This window comes from Fusarium fujikuroi, chromosome FFUJ_chr07, assembly GCF_900079805.1.
Source record: "Fusarium fujikuroi IMI 58289 draft genome, chromosome FFUJ_chr07".
Lineage (NCBI taxonomy): Eukaryota > Fungi > Ascomycota > Sordariomycetes > Hypocreales > Nectriaceae > Fusarium > Fusarium fujikuroi.
In genome coordinates this window covers 810550-825055 of record NC_036628.1, presented here as the reverse complement: position 1 = coordinate 825055, position 14506 = coordinate 810550, and the positions used below count along the sequence as shown (strand labels likewise).

At 48.4% G+C, this 14506-nt stretch overlaps 5 protein-coding genes; 3 read left to right on the top strand and 2 right to left on the bottom strand.

Moving 5' to 3' along the window:
- Positions 1 to 395: 395 nt before the first annotated feature.
- Positions 396 to 2342, top strand: FFUJ_08841 (probable ATPase synthesis protein 25, mitochondrial; the record flags this gene model as incomplete). Its single annotated transcript, XM_023580412.1, has 1 exon — positions 396 to 2342. The coding sequence occupies one exon, from the start codon at positions 396 to 398 to the stop codon at positions 2340 to 2342; it is 1947 nt and encodes a 648-aa protein (XP_023433192.1).
- A 213-nt stretch (positions 2343 to 2555) lies between these two features.
- FFUJ_08842 (related to exopolyphosphatase) lies at positions 2556 to 3770 on the bottom strand (the record flags this gene model as incomplete). XM_023580411.1 has 2 exons in its annotated part: positions 2556 to 3604; positions 3656 to 3770. The coding sequence occupies 2 exons, from the start codon at positions 3768 to 3770 to the stop codon at positions 2556 to 2558; spliced, it is 1164 nt and encodes a 387-aa protein (XP_023433191.1).
- A 1070-nt stretch (positions 3771 to 4840) lies between these two features.
- On the top strand, positions 4841 to 5640 carry FFUJ_08843 (related to P.aeruginosa anthranilate synthase component II; the record flags this gene model as incomplete). XM_023580410.1 has 2 exons in its annotated part: positions 4841 to 5290; positions 5350 to 5640. The coding sequence occupies 2 exons, from the start codon at positions 4841 to 4843 to the stop codon at positions 5638 to 5640; spliced, it is 741 nt and encodes a 246-aa protein (XP_023433190.1).
- A 727-nt stretch (positions 5641 to 6367) lies between these two features.
- Positions 6368 to 10232, top strand: FFUJ_08844 (related to protein RIS1; the record flags this gene model as incomplete). XM_023580409.1 has 11 exons in its annotated part: positions 6368 to 7773; positions 7829 to 8022; positions 8075 to 8152; positions 8198 to 8277; positions 8326 to 8378; positions 8428 to 8532; positions 8592 to 9132; positions 9178 to 9252; positions 9306 to 9612; positions 9669 to 9820; positions 9873 to 10232. 11 exons carry the CDS (start codon positions 6368 to 6370, stop codon positions 10230 to 10232), a joined length of 3351 nt encoding a protein of 1116 aa, XP_023433189.1.
- Positions 10233 to 10906: 674 nt separating this feature from the next.
- FFUJ_08845 (related to G protein-coupled receptor) lies at positions 10907 to 12736 on the bottom strand (the record flags this gene model as incomplete). XM_023580408.1 has 2 exons in its annotated part: positions 10907 to 12440; positions 12498 to 12736. The coding sequence occupies 2 exons, from the start codon at positions 12734 to 12736 to the stop codon at positions 10907 to 10909; spliced, it is 1773 nt and encodes a 590-aa protein (XP_023433188.1).
- Between the last annotated feature and the right edge of the window lie 1770 nt (positions 12737 to 14506).

The window sequence follows — 14506 nt, the reverse complement described above, 5'->3', positions numbered from 1 at the left end:
TCAGACCCACCTGAAATTCGAGAAGACTATAGAGATGAAAGTGGGTGCACTAGATTCCCAATTGGCGAACATTGAGGAAATATTGGAAATATTATTGCTAATTTTTTATGTAAATTATATTAATCTCGAGGCTCTAATAGAGCTTCTAGTCCCTTTTGGCCCTGATTAGACCTGAAGTTGAGGTTCCGTTCAGGTAGATACTCTTTGCTGTAGGTACTCTCCAGGGTGCAGATTTTATTCTATGGAGCCCGCCTCAGCCGATCGAGAGCTGTAAACTCGTTCTTCTCCACTTCATAACTGGACTGTACCAAATTTAGCCATGACGCTCTACGCTTCTTTAGCTCCGTGACTCTGATTTTCTGGTCTTGCATCTCAATTGAGAGATCAACTTCAACATGCTCACTCGACCTGCGGCTGTGGCATTGAGCTGCCGCCAGTGCCAATCCGCCATTATTCGTGCTGTTGTTTCAAGGCCAGCCACAAGCTCTTTTCGCAGCTTGCCACAGACCACTTCACGACGGCTTCCTCTAGCGACACTAGCGACAAGGTTCTACTCGGATGTTAAAGTGAACGAGACGATAATCGAAAAAGAGTCTTCGACCCCGGTTCCTCCAAGCGACGCTCTCAATTCGGAACTTGACGCTGCAGAAGAGGCCGAAGATCCTGAAGATGTTCCCTGGTTTCTTGAGGTTGAACCCCCGCGACATCCCGAGAATCAACATGCCGTCCAATTACCAAAGATACCCGAAGGTGCACCTGAAGTCCTGGAACCAATGGTGAAATACATCTTCGAAGACATGGGACTAGACGAGATTTCTATGCTGGACATGCGCGACCTTGATCCTCCAGCTGCTCTTGGTCCCAATTTGATCATGCTTTTTGCGACAGCTCGAAGTGAAAGACATCTTCACATTGCGTCCGGGCGTTTTGTACGATGGCTTCGAAAAAATCACAACATATCTGCAAGAGCCGATGGATTGATTGGGCCTGGTGAATTAAGGACTAAACTCCGTCGACTTCGGAAAAAGGCCAAGCTCATGGGTACCAATACTGCTATTATTCCTGGTGGCGACAATGGTATCTCGACAGGATGGGTCTGCGTGAACTTTTCCTCCAACAGTGACAACGTCGATGAAGCTGCCAAGGTAGATGATAGTGGCCGCTTCTCTGGTTTTGGTGCTCCCCAAACAGGCACCACCGTGGTTATCCAATGTATGACGGAATCCCGGCGTGCAGAGCTTGACCTCGAGAGTCTATGGCAGACTGTTCTAAAGAAGAGTTTACGTGAAAATAAGCAAGCTCGCGGTGAGAAGATCAACAGCCCTGAGGAACTCGATGAACTTCTAGCCACCAAGGTTCAGCTCCCCAAGTCAGAGTCTGCCCAACAATGGCAGGCCCTACAAAAGGCGTCCCAACAACAACGACGTGCCTACACTACGAGCGCTCGGCGGCTTTCACCAGAGCCTTCACATAATACTCACACTTCTCCCGCCGTACCAGACGGACTCGTTGACCTCCAAGACCACTCACCGCAAACGACCCCGGATCTGGAACAGGTCCGTAAGCGCTTTGAGCACATCCAGCTGGTCGGGTTGCCCCTTGATCAGGACCAAATCTATCAGTTCGTCCGCGATGCTATGATAGCGCCTGCAGTTGAGCCTGCTTCCGGGCCACGGCTCACTCTTGTCGATCAGATCCTACTAACGGCCGAGGAGCGAGGCATGATCATCTGGACAGATAAAATGTTCTTCACGCTTATCGAGGGAGGTCTCTTATCGCCGTCATTTGGACAACCTCAGCTTGCGCGTGCTCAGAAGAACCTCGAAACACTTATGGTGCAGAAGGACTGCGGATTCAACAACGGTCAAACGAGCAGGCTGCTGTCTGCCTACGCGAAACGAGGGGACTGGCCCCGATTCTGGGACATATTCCGCAGACCATCTCTCTTCAAGAAAAACAGGAGCTCAGATGTCTACAAAACGGTCTACGAGGAGATGGCACGTACCGGCAACCAGGTCTTTTGCATCGATAATCTACATTGGGTGTATGATGAGATGATCAACGAGCCTCAGCCCTTACCCATGTTTGGCCCACTGTACAATTCGCTCAAGGCGTGCATCAGGGTCGCTGATCCAGCGGCTGCAAAACTCCTGGAAGCAAGTCCTGGAGATATTCCCGTACGGTCACATTATGGCAGGCAGAGGTTGGCGAACAGACAGTATCTCAGGATGTTAAGGGAGGTTGAGGCTCTGCATACTGAGACTTCTGCGTACTTTGCCAGGCAGAGAATGTATCAGGGCATGAATGCATCTAAGGAACTGAATTTCACTGAGGAAGAATAGTTTCGCGAATAAGCATTGGAAAAGCATAGTACAGGTTCGGGTCTTGTGTATAACAAATCATATGTAACAATATCATGATGCATCTAGGAACATGATTTCTTTCTCGGTCTCAAGTAGAATCTCATGACGTGCAATGATATGTCCTCTTTCAATGACATGTCGCTCTCCCGTTGCCCAGCACAGCTATATCTTGGAACTCTGTAGCCCTTGCAGTCAACTCTTCTTAAGAGCCTCCCTCAACAAAGGCGCAACCTGCTTTCTACTTGCAGCAAGTTCCTTCTGCCTCCAGGCAAACCTCTTGTGCCCATGATGATCCAGCTCTCCCTCCTTCCAAGTCTCCAACTTCAACTTATCACCAGCTTGCACAAACCTATCCACCGCCTCACGGCCTTGATCGGTAACACCCCAGACAAGTAGATGGCGTTGAAACTCCCCGTTGGGATGGGACGTGGTCATTATGCTTGCCACATCGAGTTCGCGCTCCTTCGCCCAGTCCTCAAAGGCATCGATCAGCGGCTCTGAAGCACCAGCTTTGTCTACGAGGTAGCTGAAGTCTTGTACCACACAGCTAATTCCAAGCTTTAGGCCTGAGCCATCCCATTCTTTGTAGTCCTTGCGCAGAATGTCGCGGAAACTCAAGTCGGAAATATCCTCCTTTACAGCAGAGATCTCGTCAAAGTAGGCTGTGCGGTTGAAGGATTTGTGAATGCGCCCCTCTAGGAATTCAACCGCCTTCAAGTCCTTCTCTCGAACCTTTTCCTTGGCCGTGAGGTTTATCGTGTCGGAGATGATAGGAGCAAGCGCAAGTCTAGTAAGCTTGTCGTTCTCCGTAGCCGCATCGCTATCCTCAGGACTCAGGTGCGAAATTTCCTCCCAGGTGTTCCTCGTCTCATCCACCACCAAGCTCATACAGCTTCCACAAGGTTCAACGACTCTTGGCTCTGCATCTTTGCCAATAACGTTCTCATCGGCATGGTGATCAACACAGCCAGTAACATGGTCCGAAAACTTCTTAAGTGGACCTGTGAGGGAGTTATGATCAACCAGCAACCAGCGTGTTTCCTCAGGTTTGAGGTCTGGAAGTTCAGATAGAGTTAGTAGATCTTTAAGAGTAAGTCCAGCATGTTTGAGAACTGCTGACATCTCGGTGCGAAGAGCGAGGTCGTCGCGGGGCAGGTTTGAGAGGGGAATGTGTAGGGTATGAGGAGGGGTATGAGTGCGCATATAAGCGTAGACAAGAGCTGAGCAGAGAGAGTCGAGGTCTGTTTTTGTTAGCTGAGACTGTCTTCAGATATAAGTAGTACTCGACTTACCAGCTGATTCATTTCCTACAACAAAAGTAAGAGGTCCCTTTCGTTGCGCCGCTGGAGCTGTCAAAGCAGCTCTCGTTTTGGCCAAAAAGCCGCCCAAGGACAATCTCGAAGTCATATTGACCGAGATCGCCATGTTTGATGCAAAAATGAGGAGAAAGAAAAGGAATAAAATTGCGCAAAAGAATAAGAATAAGAATATGCCACCTATAACGTTGAAAAAAAAAAAACTCTCACAAGAGTCCCTGCATGTGTTTTATGTAAGTTGTAAGTTGAAGCTTAAACGGTCAAGACGTCACCCAGAACAATTTTGCAGGGACCATCAGCCACAAAACTGTCACTTGATATGAGCTCGCCCCATCCTCGCAGTTGGGTCAGAGTCAACGAAACGATATTGCAGTAGCTGGTGCTTACTGAGGGATGAGAAAGCTATAACATTAGTTGTATGCATGTATTTTTCTCAACATTCGTCCAGTCTTTAGGCGTTATTTTATCATTGCGACGAAAATGGCTTGCACGACGTAACTCTATGCGTGACATTTATATGCAAGGTGCCCTGCTGATGCCAATCAGCCCTACATTAACTTTGTTGTTTATCCCTTGCAATTAACAGGCCTAGACTTCCCTGGCACAGTAAATCTCACTCTGTTGAGCAAGTTTCTTTGACATGAGAGCACTTAGGTACCTTTAGGGATGTAGTATGTATCTTTTGAATTCAACAATTCATTAGATGCCTGCATCATATCATTAGAGTATTAGAAGCCAAGATACTAACGCGCATACTGCTTGTATACTCGGAAACAACCACAAACCAGCAGACTTCACGTGAAAAGACACCGTTTCCATGTGAATCTACACCGGGCTCTCATATCATTTCCGTGAGTCTAAGGTTCTCATCGTAGACCGCCTGTAACGTTACCAAGTACCTTCTACCTCCAACTACCGGCTTCTCACCGCTTCCCTATTCGGTAGTAAAGCATCATTGTCTCCAATTCTGCCCGCTTATCTCGCCTCATGTCCACCCCGCTATCGGTCCCGCCGTTACACGAGCAGGAAGGGTCCATCTCCAGACCGGGCCTCGCAGCCTGCGCCCTGGCCGTTTTTCGCTCAACAGTCATATCTCCAGCTCAAAACTTCCTGAGCCTGTAAACTATTCTCTGCTTACATTGGATCCAAACACTGCCCAAAATGGCTCCTCTTCGCCTCGCTATCCTCGAAGCTGACACCCCGCAGCCCCAGACTCGCGATCGCTTCGGCGGCTACACTGGCGTCTTTACTGCGCTCCTCCAAGAAGCTGCAAAGCCTCAGAAGCTCGAGGATCTGGTTACTATCAAGGGATACGATGTCGTGAACGAACTGCACTCTTATCCATCCCTCGACGACATCGATGCGGTTCTAATCACTGGCTCTCGACACACAGCCTTCGATAACGACCCCTGGATCATCAAGCTTGTCGAATTCACAAAGAAAGCCATTGACACGAATCGCATCCGAGTTGTAGGCGTATGCTTCGGCCACCAGATCGTTGGAAGAGCTGAGGGCGCCAAGTGTGGGCGCAGTAATAAGGGCTGGGAGGTTGCAGTCACAGAAGTTGATCTGACGGACAAGGGCAAGGAGATTTTCGGGTTGGACAAGATGGTAAGACCCGTTTTGTTGCGCGCGTTATGTACGGCTGTTTCACTGACCCTGTTACACAGCGCATTCACCAAATGCATCGCGACATTGTGGACGAGTTCCCCAAGGGCTCAATTCCTCTCGGTTCCAATGAGATCTGCGAAGTGCAGGGCTTCTACTCGCCAGGACGGTATCTCACAGTTCAGGGACACCCCGAGTTCACCAACGAGATTATTTCCGAGATTCTCTTCAACCGTCATACAGTTGGCATCTTCACGGATGAAGTGTACAACGAAGCTATGAAACGCGCGCCACTTCCCCATGATGGTGTTGCTATCGCCAAGGCCTTCCTCAAGTTTTATCGAGAGGGGTAGAAAAGGGAAAATACTGCTGGAATATGGATGGAAGAGTTTATGCGACTTAGGAGTTTTCTATGCGCAGTCAAACTTGAAAAGGAGGAAGCGTTCGAATTGCACATTATACCAAATGGCGTAATGCATAAATCTGTTTTGCTAGAGTAACGACATCAAACGACTTTGGAGTATTGTTCAAAATGATCAAATATAAACAAAAATCCCCTTTGAATGTTCATATGTCTGTCAACTAGATAGAAATTGGTGATACGTCTGAACTGTGAATGCTAGATATGAGGTTATGAGGTCGCTGTAGATAAATAGGTACTATGCGTGCGGCAATACAATGAAAGATAACTCGAACCATCCTCTGTGCCGATTATCGTGAGGGTCTTGATGTTGGATTGTGTATTCATTATGCCTACTGGGTACGCACCCTGGAAAGGAGTAGCTTCATCCAAGCTCACCAGCCGAAAGGAGCTTCTCATACTATACGCATGATATCGCGGTGATTCATTGCCCCCTGTTTATCTCAACTCCAAAAACCTTCAAAAACCTAAGCCAAGCCTAGTCTAAGGCCACCCGCACAACTCGAGGCAGTGATTCAAGGCCACTTTCTCTCTCGGGTATATAAACCCTCCTTCATCTCCTCCTTTCTTCATCTCTTGTCTTAGTTCATCTTCACTCCTTCACTCCTCTTCCCCTTTCATCTCACACCCTTTCATGTCACATCTTTTCATCTTCCATCATGGCCTCTTCAGTTAACCATCGCCTTATAAAGAAGGAAGAAGAGGATTCTGATGATGAATGCACTTTCCTGTCTTCAACCAAGAACATAGCAATGAAGGGCGACCCGAAGCAGGCTATTTGCATTGGCGATGACGACGAGACTACTTCGGGGCCATCTACCCGGCCCCAGAAAGCTTCGTTTAAGGACAACCTCACTATCGTCAAGGACGAGAGCGACGATGAAAAGGAGACCTTCAAGATGAAGGAACTGGAGCCCCCGAGCAAAGACACCATTACAGCCGAAGACTTCTGTGACACGATCAATGTTGACCCTGAGTCTAGTGACGAAGATGCTGATGATGAGGACGATCCAGACTCTGCACACGAGGAGGACTCGGATTATCACGATTCGGATGACGGATCAGACGACGGATCAGACGACGAATCAGACTCAGACAATTCGGAAACACAGAAGAAGACACAAAGGCCCAAAATAGGTGTTTCCAAAGTCTCCGATATCAAGAAACTTATAAAAAAATGCGAGAATGCAAAGAATGCTTTGATCGTCAAGGAGTACATGGGAGAAAAGTTGAGTCTTGCGGAGCGCGAGAAACTCGAAAAACTGAAGAAACAAATCCCCAAAGCACACAAGGAACTTGAGAAACACGCGAGACAGTCTCCACCGAAAACCGCTCGAGAATACTGGCAGCGGCATCTGAAGCGACAAGAGGAAAAAGAGGACAGAAAGCGCAAACGTGACAGCGATGAGACAAACCCGAACAAACTTCAAAAGACAGGCATGCAAGCTGGATTTGAAAATCCTGGTTTCTCGAGAGCAGCAGCCTTATTCACCTCAAGCGGGGCTCAGGACGACGACGACGACGACGACGACGACGGTGAACCAGCGAACAGCATTAAGGCCACAACTCATGAGGCCCAGATGAAGCAAATTATGGCTGGCATCCCCGAGGGTAACGACACCCGACATACAAAGACACAGAAACGTGATCTTGTCAAAGCCAAAAAATGCTTTGGATACAAGAAGATTAAGGCCATTGACGGAAAGTGGAAGCTCAAAGGGATGGAAACCCCTATGCACAGTCAGCAGCTCGTGGCCGCTACCTGGATGGTCAGGCGTGAAGCCATGGGATTACATCCGGCGGGAGGTATCCTGGGTGACGAGATGGGACTTGGAAAGACGATCACTGCTCTGGCAACGATCGTGGGTCATCCAGCAGAGCCAGAGGATAGAGAAGATGATTATGGCCGGGCAACTTTGGTGATTGCTGATAGCCCCCATTCTGCCTCAAGGACCTGGATGGATCAAATCAAGAAGCATACCTCGGTTGGTTTTACCAAAAGGTGCCTGATCTACTCCGAGGAGCTCGAAAAAGATTCAAGATGGTGGAGTACGAAGAATGTGGTGTACGTTCATAGTTCAACGGTTGCTTGTTGAATCAGAGACGCTGACAGTTTAAAGGATCACTTATTTGAATAAATTACGAGCCCAGTTTCCCAGCAAAAGGGAATACCAAACTCTGAAGGCCAAATGGGCTGGAGACGAGAGCGGGTTTCAGCAAGCCCTTTCAAAGAAGCTCGGTCCACTCTTTAAGGTCAACTGGTATCGAATCATTCTGGACGAGGCTCATGGCATCAAGAATCACAGCTCAAGTGGTAAATTCCATATATGGTATTGCTGTGTACTCTGCATACTCACATGAAATAGGTGCTCTCGCAGTCTGGCGACTGAACGCCAAGTATCGTTGGGCTTTGACTGGCACACCCCTCGCCAACAAACTAGACGGTGAGTATTCTGATAAGTTCGTTCACCTCTTGCTCATATTATCAGAGTTCTTTCCCTACTTAAAGTTCATTGGTTGCAATTTTGCAACTACTATGAGACAATACCGAGCTGAGTACATCAAGAGCGTAAGTTTTGGCACTCGATGTATATCTTACTCTTCTAAACGAACCTAGGACCAGGCAGCTGAAAACTTTGAACAATTAGTGGCCCTTGTCATGTTGAGACGGTAAGCTTTCGATGTTGTGAAGTAGTAGACAGCGTCTAAACTCCACCAGACAGCAGACCGAAAAGTTTCTGGGACACACCATGGTTCCCCTGCCAAAAAGCCATCGTGCTGATATTTGGATTCCATGTTCAGGCTGGGAGAAGATCCTCTTAGAGTAAGTGCATGTCTTGGTACAACTGTGGCTTCGTACTCTTATACTGATATCATTTGCAGGGTTGTGGATGGTGCATACCAAGAAAAGCTTCTCGACGCCCAAAATGAAAACCAAGAGACTGCCGCACACGAACACCAACAGCAGCAGGATACCCGAGAGAATGAAGTTGAATCCGACGACAAGAGTGAGACTAACTTCGAAGACGACGAGAACAACGGCTCCAATGCTCTAGACGCGTACAGAATTCAGCTCCTGAGATGTTTGAGGCTTCTGCAGGTCACGTCTCACCCTCTCACCCTTGAGAAGTTCTATAGAGAGGAAGACCATGACGTGTACATTGACATGACCCTCGAGCGGCTGAAATCAGAAGTAACTCAATCGAACCTCGATGCAGATCAGAAGGCTCTGGAAGTGTCTCTAGAGCCAGCCTATTCTTCAGGGCTCCAACAGTTGGAGTTGGTGATCAAGGACAACTTTGGGGGTAGCGAAGAGATGGAAGAGCTACTCAAACTTACGGCTAACGAGAAAAAGGTCAAAGACGTCACTTGCGCCTTTTGTAACAAGAGAACCCCCCCTGAGAACCCCGTTCAGAGCTCAAACGTAAGTTGTTACGTAGAATATACAGAGCGTTGCTAATATTACCAGTGTGAACATGTCTACTGCCACGATTGCCTCTCCATTGCAGTCAAAAGCAAAACCAAAACTGGCCGTACCCGTGTGGTAAGCAATCCCCACGTGATAATGTTGTATCCTAGGACTCTCACTGATCATAGATGCAGGCTCCCCAGTGCCAAATTACGGGGTGCTCTCCGATACTTGGAATGGGCCAAGCAGTGAAGACTCTGGGATGCATTGACGCAGCTGTAAAGGCTATAAAAGGTTACAAGGAACCTGGGCGTGACAGCATCGGTACACGGTGGACTGGCAGCCGAGGAGACATGGCCTCATTCTTTCGTGCTGTCTGTGGCCACGAGGACATCGACTATGGTCCCGTAAAGATGCCCTTGAGCTCCAAAGTGAAAGCCACTTTGGCAGTGATGCTCACTTGGATGAAGGAGGCACCTGATGACAAGATCATCCGTAAGTCTTCTCGTGTCTTTCTGTGCGAGATATAATAGTACTGATCCTCGGTCTAGTTTATGTGCAATGGACTAGAACTGCAAAGGCTCTCGGCTGTGTTCTCGAGAGTATGGGAATCAAATTCCTGTATTACAACAGGATGGCAAACCAAAAGCAGAAGACTCAAGCACTAGACGAGTTCGCCAACAAGACAGACATCAAGATTTTGGTAAGTTCTCACAGTCTATCGCGAGTCTCAGAAAGATCTGACAGTCATGTAGGTGTCGTCAATGAAGTGTGGAGGGCAGTCCTTGAATCTCCAGATGGCCAATCGCGTCATTATCCTTGATGAATGGTGGAATAAAGCCGCCGAGGAACAAGCGTTCAAAAGAGTCTACAGAACTGGCCAGTTAAAAGAGACCCATCTTGTTCGCATCATCGCGAAGGATAGCATGGACGAACGTATCATCATGCTGCAAGACGCCAAGGAAGAGGTTATCCGGGCCGCTCTGCAGGATGGGGAGATGCAGCCGAACTTCTCCAACTATCTTCAGCTTCAAATGCTCTTCTCCGGGAAGGACAAAGAGACACTGATCGCCGAGATGGAGATGGCGGCTCGTGCCAAACAGGCCAAACAGTGATTTCGCCCGAGGAGAAACTAAAAGTGGATGGCGTTCCGGGAGGTGATTTTGGCAAAGATTGCTGGCGATTTAAGGATGGCGCTTTGGGACTCAGAAACGGAGATACTACACGAAGATTCATGATACAGATTGAGCAGATAGGCCATATTCCCCAATACCCCCAGATAGTACTCGACAACAGATTGACAATACACCATTTGATGAATTATTGCTTTTTGGCTACAGTATCTTATGTGAGGTTCAAGTATTAAAGCCAGTATCATAGGGTCCGAATTCTCGGTAACGGAGTAGACATTGCATAACATGATGGTCCTGAAAACAGAGTATTAGGCCAGATAATACGGACATCGAGGTTAATAATCTACCTGGAAGTCACTCCGAAACAGGAACCCATATGATAATCCCATGTCTTTTAGAACTCGTACAAGCCCGAGGCTGTAAAAGGTGTCTGCTATGGTATCTAGGAGTTACTCCGTCTAATCTAAAACGTGTTCGACATATACGCCAAATAACCACCCAATGCATCCCAAATGCGCAACGCCATCTAATGCAAGTTCATGATGCCCCGTCATGATCTATACCTATGAAATCCTGGGTATCTCCATCCGAACGCTCTCCACAGCCCTCGGCCTTTTGTCATGCAGCTCTTATTTACAGACCATATAAGTTCCTCATTACTCATCGGCATCCCACCACTGGGGGGGTGCCCTCGCTGCTTTGCGGGCCTCATTACCAGCCTGACGATCCATTTCCCACTCAGCTTGTTCCTGCTGTCGTCTCTTTTTCGCGAAACGAGAATCGAGTGTCATTTCCTCTCTCGTGCGCCCGACTCTTGCACCAACATCGGGCACTTCTTGTCGTCTTTTCCAAAATTGGACATTGATGCGTTTGAAAGCCTGGCTATGCCTCCAGGGCTTCTCCTTCAGAGAAAAGACCACAGCGTCAGCCAAACCGTGGAAGCACAAAAATATAATACTGGCTAGTCTCATTCCATAGGGAGCTCCTCGTCCATATCCAGTAAGTTGTACGATGAAGGGCAGAATCCAGATGACAACGTAGACTATCGGATAAATGAATAGTAGCCGGAGTTGTCGCAAGATCTTTTCACGTGACTTGACAGTACCAGGTGCGTTGAAATCGCTCTGAGTCAAGACAAGGTTCGTGTCGTTGCTGTGTGGACTGTCTGGTGTGCGACGGAGTATGGCGAAAAGATTTGGTATAGATGGCGGTCTAGACAGAGCGCTTAACCCATCAGATCGATGGAAGAAGTCGGTCTGTATAGTATATGATGGTGAGACAACATCAGGAAGAGGTGTTTGGTGGACAGGCTCGTGGTTTGTATGAATGGCCGGAGGGGCGATCACATCGTCCGAACCACAGCGAGTAGTTCCCGTTGAATTCTGGGAATCGACTTCAGCCTGTTCAGATTGAGATGTCAGATCAGTACCATAGTTAGCCATCCACATCTGAGTCGATCCTCTTCGCGCCAGTCGTGCCGAATGAAGCCTGCTGGGATGCGTCGACCCAGGCATATCCAAATGAAAAGAGTTGAATGCCACGAGCGGAGGCCTTGTCGTCCGATCTTCGGATACGGTAAAGGAATTGCGCCGTGAAGCGTTGGAAGAAGGTATTAGACCATGGGATTTTATCGTAGGGGTCGGCGGTACAGTGGTGATTCCTTGTTGCAAGGGCTCGAGACTCTCAAGGCCCGACATTTTTGAAAGAGTGTTCTTCGAACTGTCATTCCCAGAGCCGAATCGTCTCATTAATACTCGAACGTAAACGTATACGCCTATACATAGGCAGAGAATAACGGTGAAAGCCATATAGCGAGGAATCCAAGAAAGCGCCAGTCTCTTCCACATTGGATTGAATGGTAGATAGCAAAACTGGCCAGTGTTGATATAGCCGGGACTTTCGATAAATGCTAATGAGGCCATCACAACAGGTACGATGGCGGCGAGAGCGTAGGCCGCCTTTCGGTATGGGTAGAGGCCTTGCTCTCCACGAAAGATGTACAATGCAGTATGTACTGAGATGAGGGCGACCGAAACGTCAGAAGCTTCTATGCTGAGAGCAAGGAAGAACCCGCTGACTTGACAAAAGGTCTCGGTCGTTTCAATCTTGCCAGCGACAAGTTCCACGGCGGGGAAGATGAGTAACCAGAAACTCTTGAACATATCACTGTAAATGAGTAACATGATGAGGCTTTTCAAGGGTCAGCAACAGAGGGCGAAGGGAAGAGACACGAGACTCAAGACTCACTCATGGCGGAAACTCCGCCTCATCCGAAAGAACCAGAAGGAAGTTATTATTGTAGCAAGTATACTAATCGATGCGACGGTGAGAGTCGCAACATGGATAACATATGTCTGATGGGGAGTAAGAGCAGCCATGGTGAACTGCTTCACTCGACGTGGCTCGAGGCTGAGAGCCGTCGTTGAATCTGGATCTGTCCATGGCGAAAAGCCCTGGGCATTGCCTTCTTGAAGCCAGGGAGGCATGGTGGAGATGATGATGGCGGGAAGTGGATTAGATCGTAATCGACGATCCCTTCAAGTCGGTAGGTATGTGTCAGAGATGCGGATCGTTGCTTGTCGTTAGACTGTCGATGTCTTAGTATCGAATATATCAAGACGCGAGCTGTGATGACCAACTGGAATCGACTGGTGACACTGGTGACAGTCGCATCGCGAGATAGTTCAACTTTTGAAGTTGGAGGCCAGGGAAATTGACCCCTGCAACAAGGGAGGAGGAATCGAGGGTTTAGCTTCTTATTAACCAAAATGCTCTTTAAAGCCAAGCAAAGCCAAAGCGGTCACCCGAAACTCTGGAAACCCCCAAAGGGTAATAAGAACGAAGAGGCGTGTGCCGTGTAATGATGACCGAGATGTTTGCCGCGTGGGAGACCCGTAGGCGAATTCTCTCAGGTAGGATCCCGTCTTTGGTCTTAAGCCCACAAGAGTTTGACTTTGATCTCCGTTCCTGTCGCTGAGGTATGTATGAATGAATTGATGACCAACCGAGCCTCGGGATTAGGGTCGAGCCCGGAATGGGGAGAACTTTTGTGGTTTTCTTTACGAGACTTGTATATGATCAGTCATGAAACGACTGCCCTGCATAGGTAAGTAACTTGGCTGGGCAGGATAATTAGTATCCCTTACGTGGTTGTGAAATCTAAGACTGATGATAATATTCCCGAGGTGGATGTGTAAGTGCTGCATTTACCAGATCGAGAAATTTTATTACCCTATTCTGGCTTGGGGAAGGGATTTGCAATGCAGTGATGTCCGGAGGCGGAAAGGCGCAGCCAAGTTGAGCCAAGTACTCCCACAACCGAGAGGCTTTCTTTAGGATCTTGAGTTTGAGATGGCGTCGCCAAACTCTCCACTAACAACCATTAAAGAACTGACTCGACCAATCCGACTCGAATATTATGGCTGCTTCTCCGACACTTGCTGAGCAACGACTCACTATAAATTCACTTAAAATTGTCGAGGGATGACAAAAGCAAAGTGGGATAAATTCAGAGACACGGGATCAGTACAGTAATGTCAGTGGACGAATGTGCGTTTCTGGGACGAGATTATTTTCCATTCCACACGCCCAGAGTTCGGGACCAACGGATTGCACTGGCTGAGATCGCGCGAAGAAGACCAGGAAAACATGATCGATTACGGCACTGCACCGAGTAAGGCACGAATATAACGATAGCTTTACTAGTGCCTGTATCGTCTGGACCGAAGCGGATACAACACTATAACTCACTATACCCATTCGACGATATTTTCATCACCCACACCGCAAGTAAACGCTCTCCCATATTTGAGCCCAATGCAAAATGACAGCTGGGCTTAAAACCCTGTCGTTTATTAGCTGCACGCTACGTAAGGGAGACCAGAGAGCGATACCATTTGACGACCACCTCCGTGTGCCACGCCCGTCAAGGCGCCGCCATCCGTGTCTGGGGCTAAACCAGATCTCGCAATGCGACTGGGCGAGACCAACAGGTAATCCTGTCAGGCTTTTGAGCCGCGAGACGATCTCTATAGTGGCCAATCACGAAGGGTGATCTGCCCTCCCGATCCGCACTTGCGGCGTTCAGCTTGCGAGTGAGGGTGTCGAGACCCCAAATCGAGGGTCTGGCAAATGTGAATCAGCATGCATGTCACCTTTGGCCTTTGATGGCGGTGGCAGCGAGATCACTCAGACAAGACAAAGTCTGTTTGTCGTTCCTGGATACTCAATGGACTGGACTGAGATGCTAATGTACT